At 44.1% G+C, this 24403-nt stretch overlaps 1 protein-coding gene across 8 annotated transcripts; it reads left to right on the top strand.

The window, feature by feature from the left end:
- The first annotated feature begins 15 nt into the window (after positions 1–15).
- On the top strand, positions 16–22684 carry sec24c (SEC24 homolog C, COPII coat complex component). 8 transcript variants are annotated; one of them, XM_029119812.2, is made up of 22 exons: positions 16–139; positions 5013–5191; positions 5608–5688; positions 7746–7878; positions 7966–8132; positions 10036–10680; positions 10850–10992; positions 12350–12418; positions 15660–15899; positions 15974–16112; positions 16262–16377; positions 16611–16735; positions 16838–17029; positions 17480–17690; positions 18171–18341; positions 18441–18537; positions 18643–18927; positions 19608–19759; positions 21024–21203; positions 21820–22005; positions 22105–22194; positions 22348–22684. In XM_029119812.2, the coding sequence occupies exons 2-22, from the start codon at positions 5032–5034 to the stop codon at positions 22486–22488; spliced, it is 3723 nt and encodes a 1240-aa protein (XP_028975645.2). In that variant the 5' UTR covers positions 16–139; positions 5013–5031; the 3' UTR covers positions 22489–22684. The 8 variants fall into 8 exon arrangements, with proteins under 8 accessions (XP_028975645.2, XP_028975650.2, XP_028975644.2 ...); XM_029119817.2 differs by lacking the exon at positions 16–139 and adding an exon at positions 1026–1226 and having other exon boundaries at positions 10381–10680; XM_029119811.2 differs by lacking the exon at positions 16–139 and adding an exon at positions 1026–1226.
- The last annotated feature ends 1719 nt before the right edge of the window (positions 22685–24403 follow it).

Raw genomic sequence — 24403 nt, 5'->3', positions numbered from 1 at the left:
AAAGGATCCACTACAAGGAAGGGGAGAGGAATATTTTAAGATCAGAACATGGGCCTACATACTGTTTCTTGCAATGTGTCGCTTGGGGGAGCTAATGCATTGCTGTTATAACACTGATAATAACAGCTTTGGTAGAACAGTGAGTATCGTATACCATCAAGTCGGCAACCATAGATGATTTTTGGATTCTGCCCAGGCCTATTGCAAACAGTGGGTTTATGATATTGTGGTGAGGCATTACAGTGGTCAGTGGTCATTAAGTGAGCCTTAATTTGTTTCCAAATGCTAATTATGACTGAATGAATTGACTACATAGTTCAGTTGTTTATAGAAAGACTTGGGTTTGAATATGTAGAAGTTCTGGAGTAGAATATGCAGAGGTTCTGGAGTAGAATATGCAGAGGTTCTGGAGTAGAATATGCAGAGGTTCTGGAGTAGGTAAAGCATGTGTTGGAGAAAATAGATGCTCAATAGAATAGAATGCTCAAAGAAGTACTCCTAATCAAAAGATATAACTTCGCCCAAGCTACAAAAGGTTGTGGCTGTATGATCAGGCTGTGATGTCTGGTGATGCTTCCTCGTTTGTCCTTAGATATTTGTGCAGAGGAATAGTTCACAAGAAACAACAGTGAAAACGAATTACCCGATTCTAGCAGTGTTACGTAGTTTTTACAGTGATTTACTACAGACTTCTGAAGGTATATGATACGAGCTACAATCAATCAATCAATCAAATGTATTTATAAAGCCCTTTTTACAACAGCAGTTGTCACAAAGTGCTTTACAGAGACACCCGGCCTTAAACCCCAAGGAGCAAACAACAGTAGTGTTGGATTTCACCATGCTACACCATGATAAAGTAGATGTTCTTATTTGTGACAGCGATTTTCAAGAAATTAATCCTAAACTTAATCCTTAACTTCCATCATGATGTAAAAAGTGTAATAAACCATGAACTATTTGTTATGCACTACCGTTCACAGCCCAGCCCCTCGTGTTTGAGTGTTCAGCTGACGCAGTGTCCGGATGTGGACGTGGCAGACAGTTACGACAGTTCCGATGCGAATGTCCGATTAGAGAAACTCGAAAGGATTACTGTGGCAAAACACCCCGGGACGACGTCGGTAACATTTCTGTGAATAGTTTGACGACCACTGGTCTTCGAATGCGGTTCTGATCAGGGGCAACTGACCGCTTGGCAAACTCGTTATTTTACCCAATTTGAGGTGGGTGTCTAGCGTGCTGCACAGTGACATTCATTGAAAGAAAACATTAGCATTCAATGCTAGCATAGATTGCTTACGACTTTCTAATTTAGCTAGCGAGTTAGCTACCTAGCTAAGTTAGCAGCAGCATAAATACTATAGTCCACACCTGCTTATACTGTGATTCTAGTGATTCAACTCTGTGTCGGCGTGTGGGCCCAAAATCTCAGCTAACCGGAAGGCTACTGTGTGGTGTTAGTTGAATCACAAGAGACATTGTGTAGAAACTCTACTATATGTTTCTTTAGGTAGGATAATTAAAATCGATTACGTTAGCCCGGTCAAATGCGACATTGCATTGATAGCTAGCATTGATAGCTGTGTAGCTTACTAACGTTATCCAGTTGCCCAAGCTAGTTACTGATTACTAGCCCTACACTACAGTACTATAGCTTGCCTTTATCTTGCCTATGTGTTAGCTAGCTAGTTAATTGGCTAACAACCTAAAATAGATCTCGTCACTTTTTCTTTGAAGTTGTTTATGCACTTACATTGGCTGTACAGATCAGGTATTCTTAGCATTTTAAACGATAATGACGTACTGTAATCAGTTGTTGCACAGTGTACCGAATTAAACAAACTGGGTGGCCAGCTAGTTGTAGCTCAACATGTTTGCTCAAATGACAAAGGCGGGTCATTCAACAAAAACTACAGTACTACAGGCCCTTCACGCTAAATACGTTACAGCTAGCGTATGTATTAGCTAGTACAGTACATCATTACCTACACGGATCAAAAGGTATTGTATTTCTAGCTGTGGCACCGGCTACCTTTAATTATTTAAAGAGCTGTGTTGGATAACCGGTGTTTGTCAACATCACAGATAATATTGCTACAGTAGTTCACTAGTTAGCTACAATCAGTACAGTAGCTACTTAGGAAGACAGCCAGCTAGGTTCATTTCATAAGCCACCCAAAGCGACCAAGTTAACCAAGTGCTGGGTAATAAACATTTAATTAACTTTAGATGAGGCAGGCTAGTCAAATTAGTTATTATCGGATATTTCAACGTCCTTGTCAATTCTTTCTTTGGCAGCTAGTTAACAAGTAGGTGTGTTAGCTACCATAGAAATATAATTTAGTTTAATGTTAGTACTATCAGCTGTGTATAGATGACAGCACAGGGTACTGTCCTTTATATGGTTGCCTCTTGGCTTAGCTATACTTTATAACTAGCCAGTCATGATGTTTGGGAAAGCTTTGTGAGTCCTTCTGTTAATTAATCAGAGATGAATCCTTCTTTTTGTATTGCTGTTTGTGTTGCCCGCGTAAAGATAAATTTAGTCTTGTGTTTATAAAGCCAAGTATGGAAGCCTCTTCCTGTTTGCCCAATTCAGAATTCCATTACAGACCTGTAATAGGGTGAGGAGGGTGAGGTCTTTTAACAAGGTGTATTCCAAAAGTAGACAACCCTGTTCCTGGAGTGTGAAGGCAAAGACAAACAGTGCATTGCTAATATAGGTGTTACTCTGACCGTCACATGGGTGGTAACTAGGGTTGCACGATATTGGAAATAACCGACATTGCGATATTTTGGTTTTCTGCAATGTATATTGTTATATGAAAAAATACATGAAGAGCTTTGGCTATCAACCTGACAGTATGTATCCTTCATTCTTCCCCAGCCCCATCCTCTACAATTAAAATGTATGAAACTCATGAACATTTTTATATTTCAGAACAGGTTGCTAGGTAATAATATGCAGGGGCGAGCCAGAAATTTTGGGCCCCATGACAAAAATCTAATTGGGCCCTGTCTGCGCCGCTGTTACCTATTTTTTGGGGCCCCTGTCAGTCATGGGCCCTTGGAATTGTCCTAACTTTTCCCCCCTATACGGCGCCCCTGATAATATGTCACAGTAATAGTATAGCAATAGCAACAGTAGTAAAATAAAATGCGCAATTGGGCATAACTGTGGATGCCGTCTGTGGCCAAAGCACTGCAATCTGGTCCACTTGTTCAGGTGCAGCCTTCACCATGTTCGCAGCATTGTCTGTTGTTATACAGACTAGACGACTCTCATCTAGGCCCCAATCAGCTAAAGCTTCTCTCATCCCTGTTGCGATGTTCTCACTTTTATGAAATGCAGTTTGCAAACTGACAGACTTATGTAGGGCTCTGTTGTCCGGCTGGACCACAAGTCTGTTGCTGTATTGCTGTATAATATTCCACTTCTGACAGCCCTTTTTCATCTTGTGTCTTGCATTTCTCGTACAGCTCTGGGATGGCAACTTGAGAAAAATAGTTGCGTGATGGCATTACATACCGCTTACGACCAGATAATGTTTTTCAAACCCTCTTTGGTAACCGTGTTAATTGGTACCATGTCTTTGGCGACGTGAAATGTTATTGAATCTGTGATTTCTCTTTCCCCTTTGGAACATTTCTCTTATGGTGTCATCCAAAATAGATTTTTGCTTTGGACGGCATTGAGATGCTTTGCACTCTACCTTGTGGTGCCGCCTTAAATGATCAAACAAATTGGTCCGCTTGTGGCAACAATTGCAAGGCACTCTCGACAAAGTACCTGTTTTTGGTCAACATCATCCTGTCTGGAGCCAAAATATTTCCATGTAATTGACGATGCGTTTTTTTTTTTGCAACCAAATTTCTTTTTGCCTGTTCCTCGCACATCATTTTGTCACTCGCAAGCAGAGCCAGCATGTCAACCACGTGCAGAGTGAATAAAAAAAACAATAAAAAATGTAAAAGAATGCACAAACTGTTGTAGTTATCAATTATCCCATTAGTCACCCATGCGGTCAACATTGTTTTTATTTGAAGCTTTGCAAATCTCTATTAGAATTTAGAATCAACTGGTTATTTGTCACTGTGACTAATATCAGAAAAATTTCCACAATATTTGGTCTATGTGGTATGTGATTCTTTACAATATCTTCCCAGCTGTTATTTTGTGTTTTATTCCAAGCTCTGACACTAGTATCAAGGACGTATGTGTCAGTGACATGTATCTGTGTCCAACAGTTTATCCTCTCAGGTTACTAGAAATACAAATAATTTTGCGCTTTGAGTCGGTTTGGAACTCTGTTGCATCTGAACTAAGGTGGCTTCCTTTGCACTTCAACAACACACGGTCAGTAACATACATATGGTGGATGCTCTCTGGGAATCAGCCTTTAGTTGTCCATATACAGCACATCAGCACAAATGGAGAGCGAGGTGAGAAGACTGTACAGATGAAGCCCATGTTGAGCTGGGTAACATGGCACAAAAATATCACAGAGGGCAGCAGGTAACCCAGGTGTTTGAGAATCTGACCAGTAACTAAAAGATTGCACAATCAAATCACAGAACAGGCAAGGTGAAGAATATGCAAATCAGTTAGATTAAAAATGTTCCCTGTTACATTGGAAAGGGTAGAACAAATATATTTTGCTATAATAATGACAATATATTAAATTATCGTTTCAGGTAAGTCTAGTGTTGTAAAATGAGAAACTTAGCGTCTAACTTGCCTAAGAAACAACAGATTTTTACTGAGTGTCTTATTTTGCCAATAAAAGCTTTGTAGAGTGGACACAGGATGCCAAACTAGCCATATTGCCCTTCCAGGGCAAGGGGTCGGTCAAGGCACTGCATGTGAATTTTTTCCACTTATCCCCGGTCTCAGTCAGCCCAATACATTCCATTCAAATATGCTCTTTGTCTCAGTGACTCTTGTTAAAGCCAGTAGGTCCTAATTATAGCCTGGCGTAGGGTGCTGATTGCATGTTGACCTCTCCCAGATCTAGGTATGATCTTAGGATGAATGTGAACCAGCAGACTCCTATGGCGTCCCCATACGGCCAGCCCCAGCCTGGCTACGGCCAGCCCAGCTACGCTACCCTTGGTGGGGGCTACCCTGACCCCTACGGCCCCTACAATGGCCCCTCTACAGCCTACCAGCCTGGGGCTCCACCACAAGGTACGCGTCTCTCACTTTTTCTCACTCACAGAGTGTTTTTGTTTTCTTTTTTCCTGACATGAATTCTGCAAGGTAGAACTCGGTTCCACTTTATCTTCCTCAGTGCAAAGTCAGCCTTTCCCACTTCCTTTCACATTGTGTGTGCGTGCACACGCATCTGTCTGTCTCTGCTTGTGTGTGCGCGTGTTTGCCTGCCTGTGTGTGAGCGCGTTTGCCTGCCTGTGTGTTTGCCTGCCTGCGTGCGTGCGTGTGTGCTTCTTTCTCTGTGTCTGTAATGGAAACAACCCTATATTGTTGTTTTCCTTTTGAGCAGTTTGAATCTGTGAGCCTGCTTTGTGCTTGTGTTCCTCTTTCCTCTCACTTTCAGCATTTTTCTGCCTTTCTCTACAGTGTCTCCCTCCTTTGTTGTCTTTCAGGTTACTCTCCCTATGCCAGCTTTCCCTCTAAGGCTGTGGCAGAGATCCCAGTCTCTGACCTGTCCTCTCCACTTGACTTAGGTAACTGCTTTGCCGCTCCCCTTCTGCCACTCTCCTTCTAGCTACCTACACACTTCTACAGCCTCCTGATCATTTGGCTACGAGCAATGTAACCCATGACTCACTTAAAGAGCAACTCGACTCACTGATTTGACCTTGTTTTCTGTATTGCTCATTAACAAATGCAATTCAAACCACAGTTGGTTTAAGGGTGTGGTTTAATGTAGGTTTGTTGGATGTACAGTGGATATAAAAAGTCTACATGCCCCTGTTAAAATGCCAGGTTTCTGTGATGTAAAAGAATGAGACAAACATAAATCATGTCAGAACGTTTTCCACCTTTAATCTGACCTATAATGTGAATAATTCAATTGAAAAACAAACTGAAATCTTTGAGGGGGGGAATACTTTTTTTTTATAAAAACCTTACAATAACCTGGTTGCATAAGTGTGCAAACCCTCTTATAACTGGGATGTGGCTGTGTTCAGAATTAATCAATCACATTCAAACTCATGTTAAATAGAAGTCATTACATACCTGTCAAGTGACTCTGATTAATCACAAATAAAGTTCAGCTGTTCGTAGGATTTTCCTGCATCTCAGAGCAAAAGCCATGGTCCGCAGAGAGCTTCCAAATAATCAGAGGGATCTCATTGTTGAAAGATATCAGTCAGGAGAAGGGTACAAAAGAATTTCCAAAGCATTAGATATACCTTGGAACACAGTGAAGACAGTCATCATCAAGTGGAGAAAATATGGCACAGCATAGACATTACCAAGAACTGCACGTCCCTCCAAAATTGATGAAAAGACGAGAAGAAAATTGGTCAGGGAGGCTTCCAAGAGGCCTACAGCAACATTAAAGGAACTGCAAGTACTGGCTGTGTGCTACATGTGACAACAATCTCCTGTATTCGTCATATGAATGGGCTATGGGGTAGGGTGGCAAGACGGAAGCCTTTTCTTATGAAGAAAAACATCCAACCCGGCTGAAGTTTGCAAAAACAAATGTCAAGTCTCCCAAAAAATTACAAATTTGTTATGTCCTGATGAAACCAAGGTTGAACTTTTTTGCCATAATTCCTAAAGGTGTGTTTGGCGCAAAAATAGCACTGCACATCACTCAAAGAACACCATACCCACAGTGAAGCATGGTGTTGGCAGCATCATGCTTAGGGGCTGTTTTTCTTCAGCTGGAACTGGGGCCTTAGTCAGGGTGGAGGGAATTATGAACAGTTCCAAATACCAGGCAATTTTGGCACAAAACCTTCAGGCATCCGTTAGAAAGCTGAAGATGGACTTCACATTTCAGCACGACAACGACCCAAAGTACACATCCAAATCCACAAAAGCATGGCTTCACCAAACGAAGATTAATGTTTTGGAATGGCCCAGCCAGAGCCCAGACCTGACTCCAACATCTATGGGGTGATCTGAAGATTGCTGTGCACTGGAGATGTCCTCACAATCTGACAGATTTAGAGTGCTTTTGCAATGAAGAGTGGGCAAATATTGCCACATCAAGAGTGCTGTAATAAAATCAAAAGGTGCTTCAACAAAGTATTAGTTAAGGCTGTGCACACTTGTGCAACCAGGTTATTGTGAGTTTATATTTTTTCCCCTCAAAGATTTCGTTTTTTTTTTCAATTGAATTGTTCACTTTATAAGTCACATTAAAGGTGGAAAAAGTTGTGATATAATTTATCTTTGTCTCGTTCTTTTACATCCCAAGAACCTGGCATTTTAACAGGGCTGTGTAGACGTTTTGTATCCACTGAGTCGTTGTCATTTTATCACAACAGTGAAAGTAGTGGCTAATTAAACTACCCTGTTCCATGAATGTTTAGTACTCCTCAAGACTGGAGAGAAGTCATCTGTTTTCGTTCAGTTGCTTTTAAAGTTAAGATTTTGATTTCTGACGTGGGATTACATTATTTTAAGGATTACTTGCCTCACCGCGTGGATCAAAGCTGTGTATGATTTTCTGTCCGAACGTCAAACTGGTCCTAGCTATTGCGTTGACATGTCTTAAAGCCTTCAGCTGGGTTTTGAACATGTTCTCCTCTCTCTCTGTCAGGATCCGCTAGAGGCCCCCCTACGTCGGCGCCCCCTCCAGTCTCAACCCCGCAGGCATACTCCCATTATACCCACGGAGACACTCAGAACGGACCACCACCTATGAATCACCCCATGGCCCAGCCAGCTCACAGGTCAGAGAACACACAGACACTAGACTAGTTGGTGTGGGTGTCAAGAAAGGTGGTTGTATACTGATTTGTGTGTGTGTGTTTCCCTAGGCCTCCTGTATCCCAACCATATAGCCAAAGCGCTATGAACTTGTCTGGGCCACAGTCCTCCTACCCACAGCAGTATGGGGCTGTGCCCCCCATGCAACAGATGACCAATCAGATGTCAGGGATGCAGATCTCATCAGGACCCCCCACATCTGCTGGACTGGGATATGGTAGGAAATGATTGAAGTTTGCAAGAAACATTAGGGCTGGGGGATAGGACTATATACCTGTCTAGGGACAATGTTAGACAGCCATTGCCAATGGCAACGACATCACAATGTCAAATACTTAACTCGTGCCACCTGGTTCCACCAGGGATAAAGCGTGGGGTGCAGTGAATGACAAGCAGGGAAACATGCCATATGGTCTATTCCCTTTTTTTTTAAATGCAAATATAAACAGAATGCAATGATATATTTATCCCTATATTTAATTGAAAGTAGTACAAAGACAACATTTTGTTGTTTTTGGAAAAATAGAGCTCCCAGACTCTTGCTACGGAGCCTTACTGTTATGATACATATCGAATGTGGTTTTGCATTGTCTTGCTGAAATAAGCCAGGCTTTCCCTGAAAAAGACACTGTCTAGATGGCAGCATATGTTGCTTCAAAACTTGTATATATTGTTCACTATTAAAGGTGCCTTCACAGTTATGCAAGTTACCCATGCCATGTGCTCTAATGCACCCCCATACCATTATGGATGTTGGCTTTTGAGCCAACATCCTCCAAGCTTATAAGCCGGATGGTCCCACTCCTCTTTATCCTTTTATTAAAAATGTGTATTTCTCAGGCCACAGGACAGTTTTCCACTTTGCCTGTCAATCTTAAATGAGCTCAGGCCCAGAGAAAGCGGCAGTGTTTCTACATGACAGACAATGGTTTTTGGAAGTGTTCCTGAGTCCATGCAGTGATGACCACTACAGAATCATGTCTGTTTTTAATGCAGTCCCGTCTGAGGATCAGAAGATCACAGGCATATGATATTGGTTTCCAGCCTTGTCTGTTGTGTTCAGAGATTTCTCCAGATTCTCTGAATCTTTTAATGATATTATGTACCGTAGATGATGAGATCTCCAAACTCTTTGCAATTTTACATTGAGAAACATTATTCTTAAATTGTTGTACTATTTGCCTGTGCAGTCTTGCAGAGTGGTGAACCACTCCCCATCTTTACTTCTGAAAGACTCATCCTCTCTGGGATATTCTTTTTCTACCCAATAATGTTACTCACCTGTTGCCAATTAACATTATTAGTTGTGAGATGTTACACCAGGGTTTTGTTTTTAAGCATTACACTACTTTTCCATTCTTTTGTTGCCCCTGTCCCAGCATTTTTTTAAATGTGTCGATGGCATCAAATTCAAAGTGGGCATATATGTTTCAAGAAACAATCACATTTCTCAGTTTCAACATTTGATATGTTGTCTTTGTACTATTTTCTATTGTATATTGGGTTTAAATGATTTGCACATGATTGCATTCTGTTTTTCTTTAGCGTTTAGGATGTATTATAAGGCCTTATTAATTTTATAATGTAAGCTTATACTGTATAACTTTTATATATAAACTACAACAGAATAGCACGCCCTATAGGGCCCTATAAGGTTTGACAGAATATGGCCTCTAAGATATAGCTCCGGGAAAAATGAAGAGACCAAAAAAGTCAAAAGGAAGGTTTTGAGCGAGGAACAGAAGGGTTAAATTGTTGAGACCACTACAAATTGAACACTTCTGTTCTTCACTCAAAACTTTCCTTTTCACATTTTTTGGAAAGGAAAGAAAAAGGTGCAGTGGTCTCTAAATATTTTCCGGAGCTGTATTTATGCTGTTTGCAGTTTTTTTTTTAACTAGTTAACTAATCTGTGATAATACATTTTGTTATACCTTCCAATTTCCCTCCATGCACACAGCGCATATGCTCCTTCCATTGATAAAAAAAAACGATTACATTGCCGAATGATGATGTTTGGACGGCTTGTTGCAAAGATGTGAATCCAGAAGTTCCAGATGTTTCAGCCCTAACGAACATTGCGCCTACTAAACGTAACCTTGTTCTTGCGCTTTCTGCAGCTCCTCGTCCCAGCTCCCAGCCTCTAATCAGTAACACCTACTTGGCTGCTGCCCCTCCCTCCTATACACAGGCTCCTCCCCCAGTGTCTGCTGCCCCCTCCCAACCACCTCCTCCCAGTGAGCCTGCAGCCCCCCAGCCTTACTATGGTGGCCATCCTGCCCTCCAACAGCAACAACCCTTCCCTTCTTCTGCCCCCCTTCAATCCCAACCCTTTCCCTTGTCCGCTCCATACTCGGGGCCTCCCCCTTCCAGCCAACCCCAGACTCCTCCTGTCTCTCAACAGCAGTCCTTCCCGCCTGGCCCCCCTTCTCAACAACCCTTCCCCAACTCTGCCTCTCTTCCAGGCCCGCCTCCTGTCTCCTACGCTGACCCCCATCCCACCCAACAGCCCTTTCCCCCGAGAGGCCCCCCTCCCACCTCCCAAACTGGCTCCTTCCCACCGACTTCTTCGCCCCCTGCCCAGTACCTTGGCCCCCAGCCCCCATCCCAGCCGGGGCCCCCTCCCTACCTCTCTGGCCCCCCACCCCGAGGTCCCATGCCACCCTCCTCCATGTCCCAGCAGCAGGCCAACCACCTCCCCCCCGGTTCCATGCAGCAGCCTCCTCAGCCTGGCATGCAGGGAGGATACCCTCCACAGCAGAACGGTGAGTGTACCTGGTTACCTACAAGTTTGCTTTCGGTGAGGCACGATATCCTGCAATGGCAGTCGAGGAATGAATGTGAAATTCAGATGTTCTCTGGGTAGTTAACGTTTCTTACCTAATGAAGGAAAGCCCATGCGTTACGGTTTTTATGCTGTATTTTCTTCCTCAGGTGCATTTGGGCAGCCAAGAGGCCCCCAGCCCGGCTATGGTGGCCCTCAGTATCCCATGCAACAAAACTATGGTGCAGCCCCTGCCCCGGCACCTCCTCCACCTGCACAGAAGAGACTGGACCCTGACTCCATCCCCAGCCCGGTAAGATGGCCTCATGGAATCCAGACACTAAAGCGGAATTCAACAATATTTCAACTTTGAATAAACTTTTCAATTCACAGTTATTTTACTAGATTAGATGCCCCTCATCACATTTCTTGAAATAGTAAAACAAAAAGAATTAACAGAAAATAAAGTAATTTAAATGATTGTTTTGCTGCAGTTGGTGTTCAGTTCATTTGCATGGTTTAAAATGATCTCACAGTGAAGTTTTAGTAAACACTTAAAAAAAATAAAAAAAATAAATAAATAAAAAAAGATCAGTAGAAAAATAAAACTCATTATATCGTTTTGTAAATGTTCTATTTAGACCAAGAAAATTTAAGTCGTTCAGAAGATTAAAAATAAGCCTCAGATTTCAGTGCTCTATTTTACATAATCTATTGAAACTTACTCTAGGTCTTTGCTTCTAAACTTGTACTTTGACAAAAACATGAACATGGTCTCCGTGGTGCCTTCTAACACCTGACATTAATATAGTGGATTAGGAGGGAACTCAACTAGGTCTCTGACATTTCAAAACCAATGTACTGTCATGATCCTCTCAATATGATCCATGTTTCAATTCCCATCAAGTGGGTTAATTCTATTGGCATGGTACATACCATGTTTGCTTTCTGGCCACAGACCCTGTTTTGCTTCCCTGCCCTGTCAGTCTCTGCTATTTTAAAAAGCTACAATTCCTTAGGTAAATGTTTTATAAATATTTGTATTACTTTTTGCACTTCTCATTTGTATTACTTTTTGCAATGATGTTAATCATAACTGGTGTTTGGTTGACAATTAAAAAAAAAAAAAAATAGTGAGGGAGGTTACTGTTGATTGTCTGCAAAGCTACAAAGACACGATAACATTCATCTTCTTTTCCTCTTCCACTCGTTCTGTACAAAGCTACTAGCTAGCATTAACATATAGCTTATTTCTTTTAACTTTTGTGAGTGGATGTTAAGTGAACTTTTGGGCAAAAACTAAAAGGTCGTTAAACTCCACTACACCGCTAGCTATAATCCATATCCTTTATGGAAGCCCATTTTCTGTAGAGTAGCCATTTCATGAGCAATATGTCGAGAGCTACCCTTTGGATTAATCTGACTGATTTATTTTGGAGAAAAAGGAATGTACTGGGCAAAAGATAGAACAGATTGAGCAGGTGGAGCATGTGCATCAACAGATCTGCTTGCCTTGTTGTCTAATCCATAACCAATAATACATTCTGGGAGCTGCCAAACCTGCTACGGAGTTATTTTCACCCTATTCTCTCTGTCTCTCTGTCCCCTGTTTTCTTTGGTTTTGATTGATTTGATTATTTGCTGGACAAAACTCTGTTGTGAATGTAAAGCAAGCATCTGAGCTGCCGGCTGTGCAGAAATCAAGACATAGAATAGACCCAGACGCTATCCCTAGCCCAGTAAGTCTCATGTCTTAACCCTACCTCTGTACTTTAACCCATTATACCCCTGTCTACCTCTGTACTTTAACCCATTATACCCCTGTCTACCTCTGTACCCTAACCCAATATACCCCTGTCTACCCCTGTACCCTAACCCATTATACCCCTGTCTACCTCAGTAACCTAACCAATTATACCCCTGTCTACCTCAGTAACCTAAACAATTATACCCCTGTCTACCTCAGTAACCTAAACAATTATATCCCTGTCTACCTCAGTAACCTAACCAATTATACCCCTGTCTATCTCAGTACCCTAACCCATTATACCCCTGTCTACCTCAGTACCCTAACCCATTATACCCCTGTCTACCCCTGTACCCTAACTAGGGTTGCACGATATTGGAAATAACTGACATTGCGATGTTTTGTTTTTCTGCGATGTATATTGCGATATGGAAAAACAGAGGATGTTTTCAGAAAGAGCTTTGGCTATCAAGCTGACAGTCTGTATCCTTCATTCTTCCCTAGCCCAGTCCTCTACAATTAAAATGTATGAAACTTATGAAAAATGTTGTATTTCCGAACAGGTTGCTAGGTAATAATATGTAACTGTAATAGAATGCACAATTGGGCATAACTTACCAACTGCAAGATGCCGTCTGTGGCCAAAGCACTGCAATCTGGTCCACTTGTTCAGGTGCAGCCTTCACCATGTTCGCGGCATTGTCTGTTGTTATACAGACTAGACGACTATCATCTAGGCCCCAATCAGCTAAAGCTTCTCTCATCCCTGTTGCGAGGTTCTCACTTGCATGATCCTCTGGGAAAAATTTCAGGTGGAAGTCCTCATTAATAGAGTGTACGGTCAGACTTATGTAGGGCTTCTTTGTCCGGCTGGACCACAAGTCTGTTGTTGCTGTATAATATTCCACTTGTGACAGCTCTGTTTCAACTTGTCTTGCATTTCTCGTACAGCTCTGGGATGGCAACATGAGAAAAATTGTTGAGTGATGGCTTTACATATCGTTTGTCAAGCAAACTGATCATGTTTTTAAAACCCTCTTTGGTAACTGTTAATTTGTACCATGTCTTTGGCAATGTGATTTTTCTCTGCCGTTTGGAACCTTTCGTGTATGGAGTTTTTCCTTTGGACGACATTGAGATGCTTTGCACTCGTCATACAAAGAATTGTGGTGCCGCCTTAAATGATCAAACACATTGGTCTTGTTGCCTCATGTTGTAGCAACGATTGCAAGGCACTCTCGACAAACTACCTGTTTTTGGTCAAGATCATCCTGTCTGTAGCCAAAATATTTCCATATAATTGAAGATTTTGCAACCAAATTCTCCCTTTCAGACTTTTTTGCCTGTTCCTCGCTCATCATTTCGTCACGCGCAGAGCCAGCATGTCAACCACGTGCAGCAACGAACTCAGTGTTTAAAATAATTATAATTAACTGTGTATCCAGTAACCCATAAATCAGAGTAAATTAAGTTATATCAGACAGATATAATGCTACTTTTCCATTTGAAAAAAACAAATATTGTAGATCTATGTTTACCTTACTAAATCACACGTTCTGCCATGTGACTATTGCTGATGCGTACACCACAATGTTGATGCTGAAATGATATATTGTGCAGCCCTAACCCATTATACCCCTGTCTACCTCAGTACCCTAACCCATTATACCCCTGTCTACCTCAGTACCCTAACCCATTATACCCCTGTCTACCTCAGTACCCTAACCCATTATACCCCTGTCTACCTCAGTACCCTAACCCATTATACCCCTGTCTACCTCAGTACCCTAACCCATTATACCCCTGTCTACCTCAGTACCCTAACCCATTATACCCCTGTCTGCCTCAGTACCCTAACCCATTATACCCCTGTCTACCTCAGTACCCTAACCCATTATACCCCTGTCTACCTCAGTACCCTAACCCATTATACCCCTGTCTACCTCAGTACCCTAACCCATTATACCCCTGTCTACCTCAGTACCCTAACCAATTATACCCTTGTCTACATCAGTACCCTAACCAAGTATACCCCTGTCTACCTCTGTACCCTAACCCATTATACCCCTGTCTACCTCAGTAACCTAACCAATTATACCCCTGTCTACCTCTGTACCCTAACCAATTATACCTCTGTACCCTAACACATTATATCCCTGTCTACCTCAGTAACCTAACCAATTATACCCTTGTCTACATCAGTACCCTAACCCATTATACCCCTGTCTACCTCAGTAACCTAACCAAGTATACCCCTGTCTACCTCTGTACCCTAACCAATTATATCTCTGTACCCTAACCCATTATACCCCTGTCTACCTCAGTACCCTAACCCATTATACCCCTGTCTACCTCAGTACCCTAACCCATTATACCCCTGTCTACCTCAGTACCCTAACCAATTATACCCTTGTCTACATCAGTACCCTAACCCATTATACCCCTGTCTACCTCAGTAACCTAACCAAGTATACCCCTGTCTACCTCTGTACCCTAACCCATTATACCCCTGTCTACCTCAGTAACCTAACCAATTATACCCCTGTCTACCTCTGTACCCTAACCAATTATACCTCTGTACCCTAACACATTATATCCCTGTCTACCTCAGTAACCTAACCAATTATACCCTTGTCTACATCAGTACCCTAACCCATTATACCCCTGTCTACCTCAGTAACCTAACCAAGTATACCCCTGTCTACCTCTGTACCCTAACCAATTATATCTCTGTACCCTAACACATTATACCCCTGTCTACCTCTGTACCCTAACACATTGTACCCCTGTCTACCTCAGTACCCTAACCCATTCTGTCTGCCTACACCCTTAACCCATTCTGTCTGCCTACACCCTAATCCGCATGCTAGCCTGCAGTGTCTCTCAACTCACACAATTCCTAATGCTCTAAAATGTGGCCAGATTCCTGTCATTCTGAAATGAATCCACAGTGATTATACATTTCAGTACTAAGCCCTCCCTGGTGATTTGGGGATATTGTGTGCTATACTCTAGTGTTGCCATGATTGCTGTGTCATTGTGTTTGTATTATGGGATGGCATTGTTGGTTTTTCAATAATCTTCCCTGTTCTCTCTGGTAGTTCTATTTTTAACTCCGGAGGATAGAGCTGTGTGTCTGCCCCCTTGGTGGAGAGTTCCCCCGCATGTATTCTTACTCCCCACGTGAACATCTGGCGTGTGTCTGTAAAACTAGACATCTCTCTGTATCTCAGATCCAGGTGATTGAGGACGACCGGGCCAATAAGAGCAGCGAGCCATTTACCACAGGGGTCCGAGGTCAGGCGCCTCCCCTGGTCACAACAACGTTCCAGGTGAAAGACCAGGGCAACGCCAGCCCGCGGTTCATCCGCTGTACGGCCTACAACATGCCCTGCACTGCCGACATGGCCAAACAGTCTCAGGTCCCGCTGGCCGCTGTCATCAAACCCCTAGCCACGCTGCCCCCTGACGAGGTAGGACACGCACACACTTTTCTGTTTTCTCAGGCGGACAGGAGCCATAAACCCCGTCTTGTCTGGTCTCCTAGTGCCCCCCGTACATGGTGGACCACGGAGAGGGAGGCCCCATCCGCTGTAACCGCTGCAAGGCCTACATGTGTCCCTACATGCAGTTCATCGAGGGCGGCCGCCGCTTCCAGTGTGGCTTCTGCAGCTGTGTCACAGAGGGTGTGTGCGCGTACTGTGTGATGTCTTGTGTGTTAGTATTGTTATTTTGTTATGATGAACAGGGGAGTTTGGGTCCTGGATCCTAATTGGCTAAAACCGATGGTGTTTGGGTCATTGTGATACCCCCCCCCCCCCCCTCCCATCCACAGTGCCTCCCCACTACTTCCAGCATCTGGACCACACAGGGAAGAGAGTGGACTGCTACGACCGTCCAGAGCTCTCGCTGGGCAGCTACGAGTTTGTGGCTACCGTTGACTACTGTAAGGTGAGGTGGCATTGCTCTTTAGGGTCCATTTGCCCGGAGACAGACAGTCTGTCACAAGGTTTGGCATCAAACCACATGTGCACAACTAGAGAAAAGCAATGGCATTCTATCATATGATAAACATGAGCACTAGCTAATCTAAATGCTTCAACCTTTCTGTCTCTCCCCCTCGCCTTGTCTCTCCCTCTGTCCCTCTCTCCCTCACCTTTTCTCCCTGTCCTTCTGTCTCTCAGAACAATAAGCTTCCCCAGCCTCCGTCGTTTGTCTTCTTTATAGACGTGTCTTACAATGCTGTGAAGAGTGGCATGGTCAACATCGTCTGTCAGGAGCTGAAAACTCTACTGGACTACCTGCCCAGGTACACACACGCGCACACTCAACACACTACTAACCCACGTAACCACAATCCAGCCAATGCCTGACATGGCCTCTGTCTTGGCCCCCCCTGCTCCCTGTCCAGGGAGAACCCGGAGGTCGACTCGGCGGTGCGTGTGGGCTTTGTGACCTACAACAAGGTGTTACACTTCTACAACGTCAAGTCCAGCTTGGCCCAGCCCCAGATGATGGTGGTCAGCGACGTCAGTGACATGTTTCTCCCGCTGCTCGACGGCTTCTTGGTCAACGTTAACGACAGCCGGATGGTCATCGAGAGGTACGCCCAACAAATACCTACAGACAACCACCGCACGTTCAGTACCTCGCCACTGTTTACAGCCTGTTTTCCACACATTCAGTACCTCGCCACTGTTTCCAGCCTGTTTTCCGCACATTCACTACCTCGCCACTGTTTACAGCCTGTTTTCCGCACATTCAGTACCTCGCCACTGTTTACAGCCTGTTTTCCACACATTCACTACCTCTCCACAGTTTACAGCCTGTTTTCCGCACATTCACTACCTCTCCACTGTTTCCAGCCTGTTTTCCACACATTCACTACCTCTCCACAGTTTACAGCCTGTTTTCCGCACATTCACTACCTCTCCACTGTTTCCAGCCTGTTTTCCGCACATTCAGTACCTCTCCACTGTTTACAGCCTGTTTTCCACACATTCGGTACCTCTCCACTGTTCTGAGCCTTTTTTCCGGTTTGTGTGCTTGACAGTTTGCTAGACCAAATTCCAGAGATGTTTGCCGACACCAGGGAGACTGAGACTGTGTTTGGACCAGTCATTCAGGCAGGGCTGGAGGCCCTGAAGGCTGCCGACTGTGCCGGCAAGCTTTTTGTGTTCCACTCCTCTCTGCCCATCGCTGAGGCTCCTGGAAAACTGAAGAACCGAGAGGACAAGAAGCTGGTGGGGACCGACAAGGAGAAGGTACACGCGCGCGCACACACCCACACACACACTGCTGTAGTGTTGTTGCCCAGACGATAGCAGTAAGTTAGACACAGAACACAGAGACCACTAAATCAGGAGGAATGATTCCGTCTGGGATTGTATGGGGCCAGCAATGCTTGTCTTTACGTCTATTTTAAAATTGTTATTCTTAGTTTCTCTTCCCCTGTTCAGAACAAAACTAAAGAGATTATATTATGACACAGACACAATACACTGATAAAGAAGTAGAAGCATAAAATAGTAATTTGCAATCTCTAGAGGTGGCCTTGCTCGTGGTCTAAGACAATACTAATAGTATTCACAACACTTCTGCCACAACTGTAAAGGAGTGTTTGGCTGCCATGTCAGCAGCATAGACTAAATGTATTAATGAACTGGTAGATATCTGTATAACATGAAACAAATGGTTAGATTAAGGGGGCATTCCCAGGCATGACAGTGACCCCCCCCCCCCAGGCTCTGTTCCAGCCCCAGTCTGGCTTCTACAGTAACCTGTCTAAGGAGTGTGTCGCCCAGGGCTGCTGCGTGGACCTCTTCCTGTTTCCCAACCAGTACATCGACGTGGCAACCCTCGCCGTGGTGCCCGTCTCCACTGGGGGCTCCGTCTACAAATACACCTACTTCCAAGTGAGACACACACACACACACACACACAAACATGCGCGCTCACGTACGCACCAATGCCATTCACATTGTGCCTCCGCTCACCCTTTGTGTTTCTGTCAGGCCGAGACAGACCGCGAGCGGTTCCTGAATGACCTGCGACGAGATGTCCAGAAGCCGATGGGCTTTGACGCTGTCATGAGGGTCCGGACCAGCACAGGTAAGTGTTCCCCACTCTCACTCACTCTCCCAAGCTGTTAGTAGTTATTATTCCCGTGTTTCCCTGCCGTCACGCCTCCACTCCCCCCCCCGCTCCCCCCTCCAGGTATTAGAGCCACAGATTTCTTTGGCTCCTTCTTCATGAGTAACACGACAGACGTCGAGCTGGCAGGACTGGACTGTGACAAGACCGTTACCGTGGAGTTCCGGCACGACGACAAGCTCAGCGAGGAGACCGGCGCTCTCATGCAGTGTGCCGTGTTGTACACCAGCTGCAGCGGTCAGCGGCGCCTGCGGGTTCACAACATGGCGGTGAACTGCTGCTCCCAGCTTGCCGACCTTTACCGCAACTGTGAGACGGACACCATCATCAGCTTCTTCTCCAAGTACGGTAAGTTTCACTCGCCACGTCAGGGAAGATGACGTTTCTGCACCGCGTTACAAACGGAAAAGTATTTTGTCACCAGGTAGTTGTTTGTACTTCCGATGGGTCTACACACCCTGAATGTGTTGATTACAAAACATAATTGTCAAAAACAAGGTTATTCATTTTGCCCCTGTTCGCCACCGAAATAATTTAGCAAAAACGATTTGAACAGACTCTGCTTTTGCCTTGCCTAACTTTGAAACATGTTCAAGACACCGCAAACGCACGCCAAAGACATGGCTCTTTCAAGTATTTCATCTGTGTGATGAGAATGCCCTATGAACAAATGTCCTAAATGGAAGGTCTTGTTTGTAATACCTGTATTCAGTCTATACGTTTACCATTAAAATAAAAGAGAACCATATGTCATGAAGTACAATTGCATGGTTTAGTTCAGTAGTTAATGCGTGTGTGAATGTCTGTGTTTTGTTTCCAGGGTAATGATATTGAACCCCAACAATTGAACAGAGCATTGGGTTTAGTGAATGCCACACCTATTTTTGGGTGTCTTTTTGGTATTGAGTTTTGTTGAGTGAGGTGAAAGCTCTTGAATGGTACCAACACTTACCAGTCTGATAAGCAGGGTTTACCTTAATGGATTTCTCGGCTGGAAAACGGGAAACCAATGTTGTGTCTGTCTGTAGCTTACCGCAGCATACTGAACACGCCCACGAAGACCGTGAGAGATACCCTGGTGAACCAGTGTGCCCAGATACTGGCCTGCTACCGCAAGAACTGTGCCAGCCCCTCGTCTGCCGGACAGGTCAGTCTCTCACACAGCCTCCCTATTGGACAGGTCAGTAACCCAAGCCACAAATAAACACACTCTAAACACTCATCCCAACACCAGTCAGACACAGTCCACACAGCTCTACGCTATATGGCTGGTGTCAAATGAAGGAAACACCATGAAGTGTCTTAATATGGGATTGGGTATAGAATCTGCAAGTGACTAGATCTCTATTTGGGGGGGATGCACCAAACGTTCTTTTCCGAAGATTTTCTGTTATTTGGTGTTTTGTTGACAGTGGTAGAAAATGCTGTCACGGGCACCACTCCAGAATATGCTGAGTGGATCATGAACTTGTTAAGAGCTCTTCATCTTTAAAGCCAAATGTGTCCCAACAATCACCACTCTCTTTTAAAACACAAGCTAGGTCACTTTCCAGTTGAGGAGCATCAAGCTCATCATTGTGTACTTTCACCACCTGGTGTACTTTCACCATCCTAACTTTGTTTTAACAGACTGCATGCTTTGCCAGTTGGTAGTGCGAGGACATCTTCACATACCATTTTATGTGTATTGCCTGGTGTACACCCCAAGATATAGGCTCTAATTTAGCTGTAGCAGCCACGTTTTCAGAAACGGAGACAAAATCCTGGTCTTGTTGCCCCACTCGTTGCTCATGCACTCATTTAATGTGAGCGGGTCAGAGATGCAATCTGAAGGTCTACTCAGATGCGTCTCTGAGTTGTCACAGACATCCCAGTTATTTCCAAGCATGTTTGTATATCAGCACCAAATCTCCACTGCTCCTGTTATGTGCGATTTGCGACAAGGTGTTCTTAGAGGGGTCATCAGCTACATGGTTTTAGAACAGTGTTAGAAACAGTGAGATGACGCATCACCCAGAATGTGTAGAGTGGTTAGTCTCAGGACCATTGACAAGTACAGTACCAGAATGCCTGTGAATGTCTGACTGAAAGGTTGCTTGGAGCCCTCCATTAATGCAGCATTGTTAACACTATATGACGACATTGCATTGAGATTGTGTGAAAACGGTCGCACACATTGGTGCTATTAATAACTTGTTTGACATTTTCCCAGTTGTTCAATTATTCCTCGTCAGCCCACTTATTTCACTGTAGTATTGTTCTAGTCACTCAGCTGTCACGCTAGTCAAACACCGCACGAAATTAGCTTTCAATTCCCAAGCCAGATGTTTGTGCATGTCCATCCATACCTATGTGTGACCTTCTAAAGGCATGCTACATTCACCCCGACGCCACAGACACGCAGCTCCTCACAGCCGTCCCTCCCCTGTCCTTTCCCTGTGTAGCTGATCCTACCAGAGTGTATGAAGCTGCTGCCCGTCTATCTGAACTGTGTGCTGAAGAGCGACGTGCTGCTGCCCGGCGCCGACGTCTCATTGGACGACAGAGCCTACTTGAGACAACTGGTTAGCTGCATGGACGTATCGGAGAGCCACGTCTTCTTCTATCCCCGCCTGCTGCCCTTGGTGAGACGTGCTGCTTGCCACCTTTTCCCTGCATTCACTTCAGTCTGATTTAGAGGGAAGTGTTCATGTTTGTGTAAACAAAGAGGAATGTTGTTGATGTTTTTTTGATCGATTTTTATATTGAGCTGTCAAAAATATATGATGTTTCATGAGATACCTGTCTGATTCAGCCTGTCTCAGGACTATTATCTGAGTAGGGCACATTATGAAACATCAAACTGAAACCATAACAGCCCAATGCCCAGTGCATCCCCGGCAGGCATATAAAGTTATTTGAGTTTATTTAATAGTTATGTTATGGTAATTCCACAGCCTTGTATTTTGTGGTGAGGCTTCTGTCACCCATATGCCTATTTTGCTAGAGCAATTTGACAGGTTCTGTGATTTAAATATGTTGTCCTCAAAACCATCCAGACCCCTGGTATGATATTTTACAGATGTTATGCAACCTTTGGAGTAAAGCAGTATATAATCTGGATGGTGATTTAGATTTGACGGTTGAACTAAGCTAATAGGGCATGTTTTACTTCAATAAAATAAAATATAATTCATTTCAAATAATGGATGTAACAACTGAATTATAGCTTACATCATATTTTGATGAAATCCATTCAAGGTGAAGTTAGATGGAGGCTCATTGCCCATGGCGGTGCGTAACTCGGAGGAGCGCCTGTCGAAGGGCGGCGTCTACATCTTGGAGACTGGGCTCCACCTCTTCCTGTGGGTCGGAGCCAATGCCCAGCAAGAGCTGCTCAGTAACATCTTCGGCACGCCCACCTTCAGCCAGATAGACCCCAATATGGTGAGACGCGCACAAGCTGACCTCCGTTCCATATACATTTCTGTCTTGCTTGTCTGAGTGTGTGTGGGGGGTGTTGTTGATGTACGTGTTATGTTCCAGACTAATCTGCCAGACCTGGATAACCCCTTCTCCAAAAGACTCAGAGAGATCATCGACTCTTTCAGGTCACAACGATCACGATACATGAAGGTCAGAATCATACCTTTCTGTCTCTCCATATTGATATATTTGTCTGTTTGCTTGTCATGGTACTGAAGCAGGAACGTAAGGTGTGTCTGTCAGTACTGAAGCAGGAACGTAAGGTGTGTCTGTTAACATCTGTGTCTCTGTCTGTGTCTCTAGTTGATGGTGGTGAAGCAGGAGGACAAGACAGAGCTAATCTTTAAACACTTCCTGTGTGAGGACAAGAGCGCCAGCGGAGGAGCCTCCTATGTTGACTTCCTGTGTCACATGCATAAGGAGATTCGCCAGCTGCTCAGCTAGGACCCTGACCTCTGACCCAATCACCCCCTCCCCCAAAGCGCTTTATCTTTTATTTACCTAATAAACTAAACCCCTGCCCTCTCCCAGAGACATACAAAGCCTCTTGGCAGATTCTCTCTTTCTCTCTCTCTCTCTCTCTGTGTGTCCGTGTGTGTGTCCGTGTGTCCGTGTGTCCGTGTGTCCGTGTGTCCGTGTGTCCGTGTGTGTCCGTGTGTGTCCGTGTGTGTGTCCGTGTGTGTGTCCGTGTCCGTGTGTGTGTGTGTGTCCGTGTCCGTCCTCATAACACTCCCAAAATCCAGTCGCCATGCTCTAAAACAACCTGAGCCGATCTACTGGCCGACGGAGGAGGTAGTGTGTGTATTTGTGTGAGGTTGTGTTGGTGTATGGGAGCATGTTTTTGAGTGAGTGAGCTGCTGTTGATTGTAGTATGTGTTCTGTCTAACACTAGCACTGAAGGCTTTTGTGAGTATACTGGCCCACTAGTAGAAACAGACTCTTTTTGTATGATTCAGACCCAGTATAGTTGAGGAAGATGACATGAAATAAATACTGTTTTTCCATCTCTAAAATTATTTTTCTACTCGTCTTATTCTCTCTCCCTCTCTGACATGGCCTTACTTCCCCTCTACTCTTGTAAGATGTGTGCGTGCGCTCTCATGAGTTTCAGAGAAATGACAGGCAACAGAACGTGACACTTGGGGAAGTTTAGAGAGAGAATTTGATGGTTTACGGTTAACCTCACAATAAAAGACTGTGCAGCAAGTCATTTCAAAAGGTGAGGGATTGAAACTGCCTCTTTCAGGGTCCAGTAGGGTGGAATGCCACTACGCCTGACAGAGGCATACACCCTACACACTGGTTGGTGGAGGTTTGCGTGTCCCGTTGTCTTAGCTAACCCGTGTGTCTGACGGAGACCGTTCTCTGATGTAATGTCTGATGCATGTTCCCTGTGTGTGTCTGACTCTTGTCCTGTCTGTGAAGGGAGGGTGTGGCTGCCTGGGATTCTCAAAATCGAGGTCAGTCAGAGAATGAGTAATAAGAATCCTACAAGAGTGGGTCGCACGGTCATCTTCAGTAGGCACGAAACCGGAGGAAAAACGATGTGAAACCTGAGAAAAGCATGTTTTTATTGGGGGCTTTCATAAATAGAATGTTTTGTTACGTTGTGCCTTACTGAGTGTGACCCTGTGTTCTACCTACAGCCTGGTCTCGGGAGTTGTCCCACAGTGAGGACTGTCTGCTATAGACTTTCAGTTCATATTTAGATATATAATCTACATATATAACCTGTACAGAATTAAATCCTCCATTTTAAAAAAAGAAATCTGTCTCAACTGCTGTGGTTTGTGCTTTGCTTACACCGACAGACACTTGATTTCAGCCACCATGAACAATGCAGCTGAACTCCTTTTTACTGCTAGGTGTGCAGTTTATTCTGCTACGGGTTAGAAGTGAAGGACTTTGCATTGTTTCTGGAGGCAGATCCTGGTGAATTTCTCTAGAGGAAAAGAGGGATCCACTAATACACCGAGCGTGAAACTCATTTTTCATTAATTGTATTTTTGTATCACTATTGTGTTAGTGTGCTTTCCTCCTACTGATTTCTTTGTTGAATGGCCCATCTTTCTGACTGACTGATCTTAGTTTATCTTCTGTTTAATTTTGTCTTTGCCTCCTGGACTTTAATAAAGTTACTGTGGAATTACCATAACATGCTTTTTTTTTTTTTTTTTCTCATGCTATCATTTGCTTCTTGATGCTGTAGTTATAGTAAACACCAAGGGAACTTCCTAACCAAACTGTCATTTGATAATGTCATGCTGCAAGACTGATCAAAAGTAGTTCTATATATGGATTGTTGGAGCAATAACTGCGAGGTTGCAGAATCAAATCTCTGGGGCTGACAAGGGTAAAA

The sequence above is a fragment of the Esox lucius genome, chromosome 5, assembly GCF_011004845.1.
Source record: "Esox lucius isolate fEsoLuc1 chromosome 5, fEsoLuc1.pri, whole genome shotgun sequence".
In the NCBI taxonomy this organism is placed as follows: domain Eukaryota; kingdom Metazoa; phylum Chordata; class Actinopteri; order Esociformes; family Esocidae; genus Esox; species Esox lucius.
The sequence above is the reverse complement of the archived record's forward strand: the minus strand, read 5'-3'. Positions and strand labels throughout refer to the sequence as shown.

What these genes read in the sequence shown, in the direction of transcription:
- sec24c (XM_029119812.2), top strand. Translation starts at nt 5,032, where the DNA reads ATGAATGTGAACCAGCAGACTCCTATGGCGTCCCCATACGGCCAGCCC. An exon ending in GTCCTCTCCACTTGACTTAG is followed by an intron (nt 5,689 to 7,745) that starts GTAACTGCTTTG and finishes TCTCTCTGTCAG; the next exon opens with GATCCGCTAGAGGCCCCCCT. An exon ending in CTGCAGCTGTGTCACAGAGG is followed by an intron (nt 16,113 to 16,261) that starts GTGTGTGCGCGT and finishes TCCCATCCACAG; the next exon opens with TGCCTCCCCACTACTTCCAG.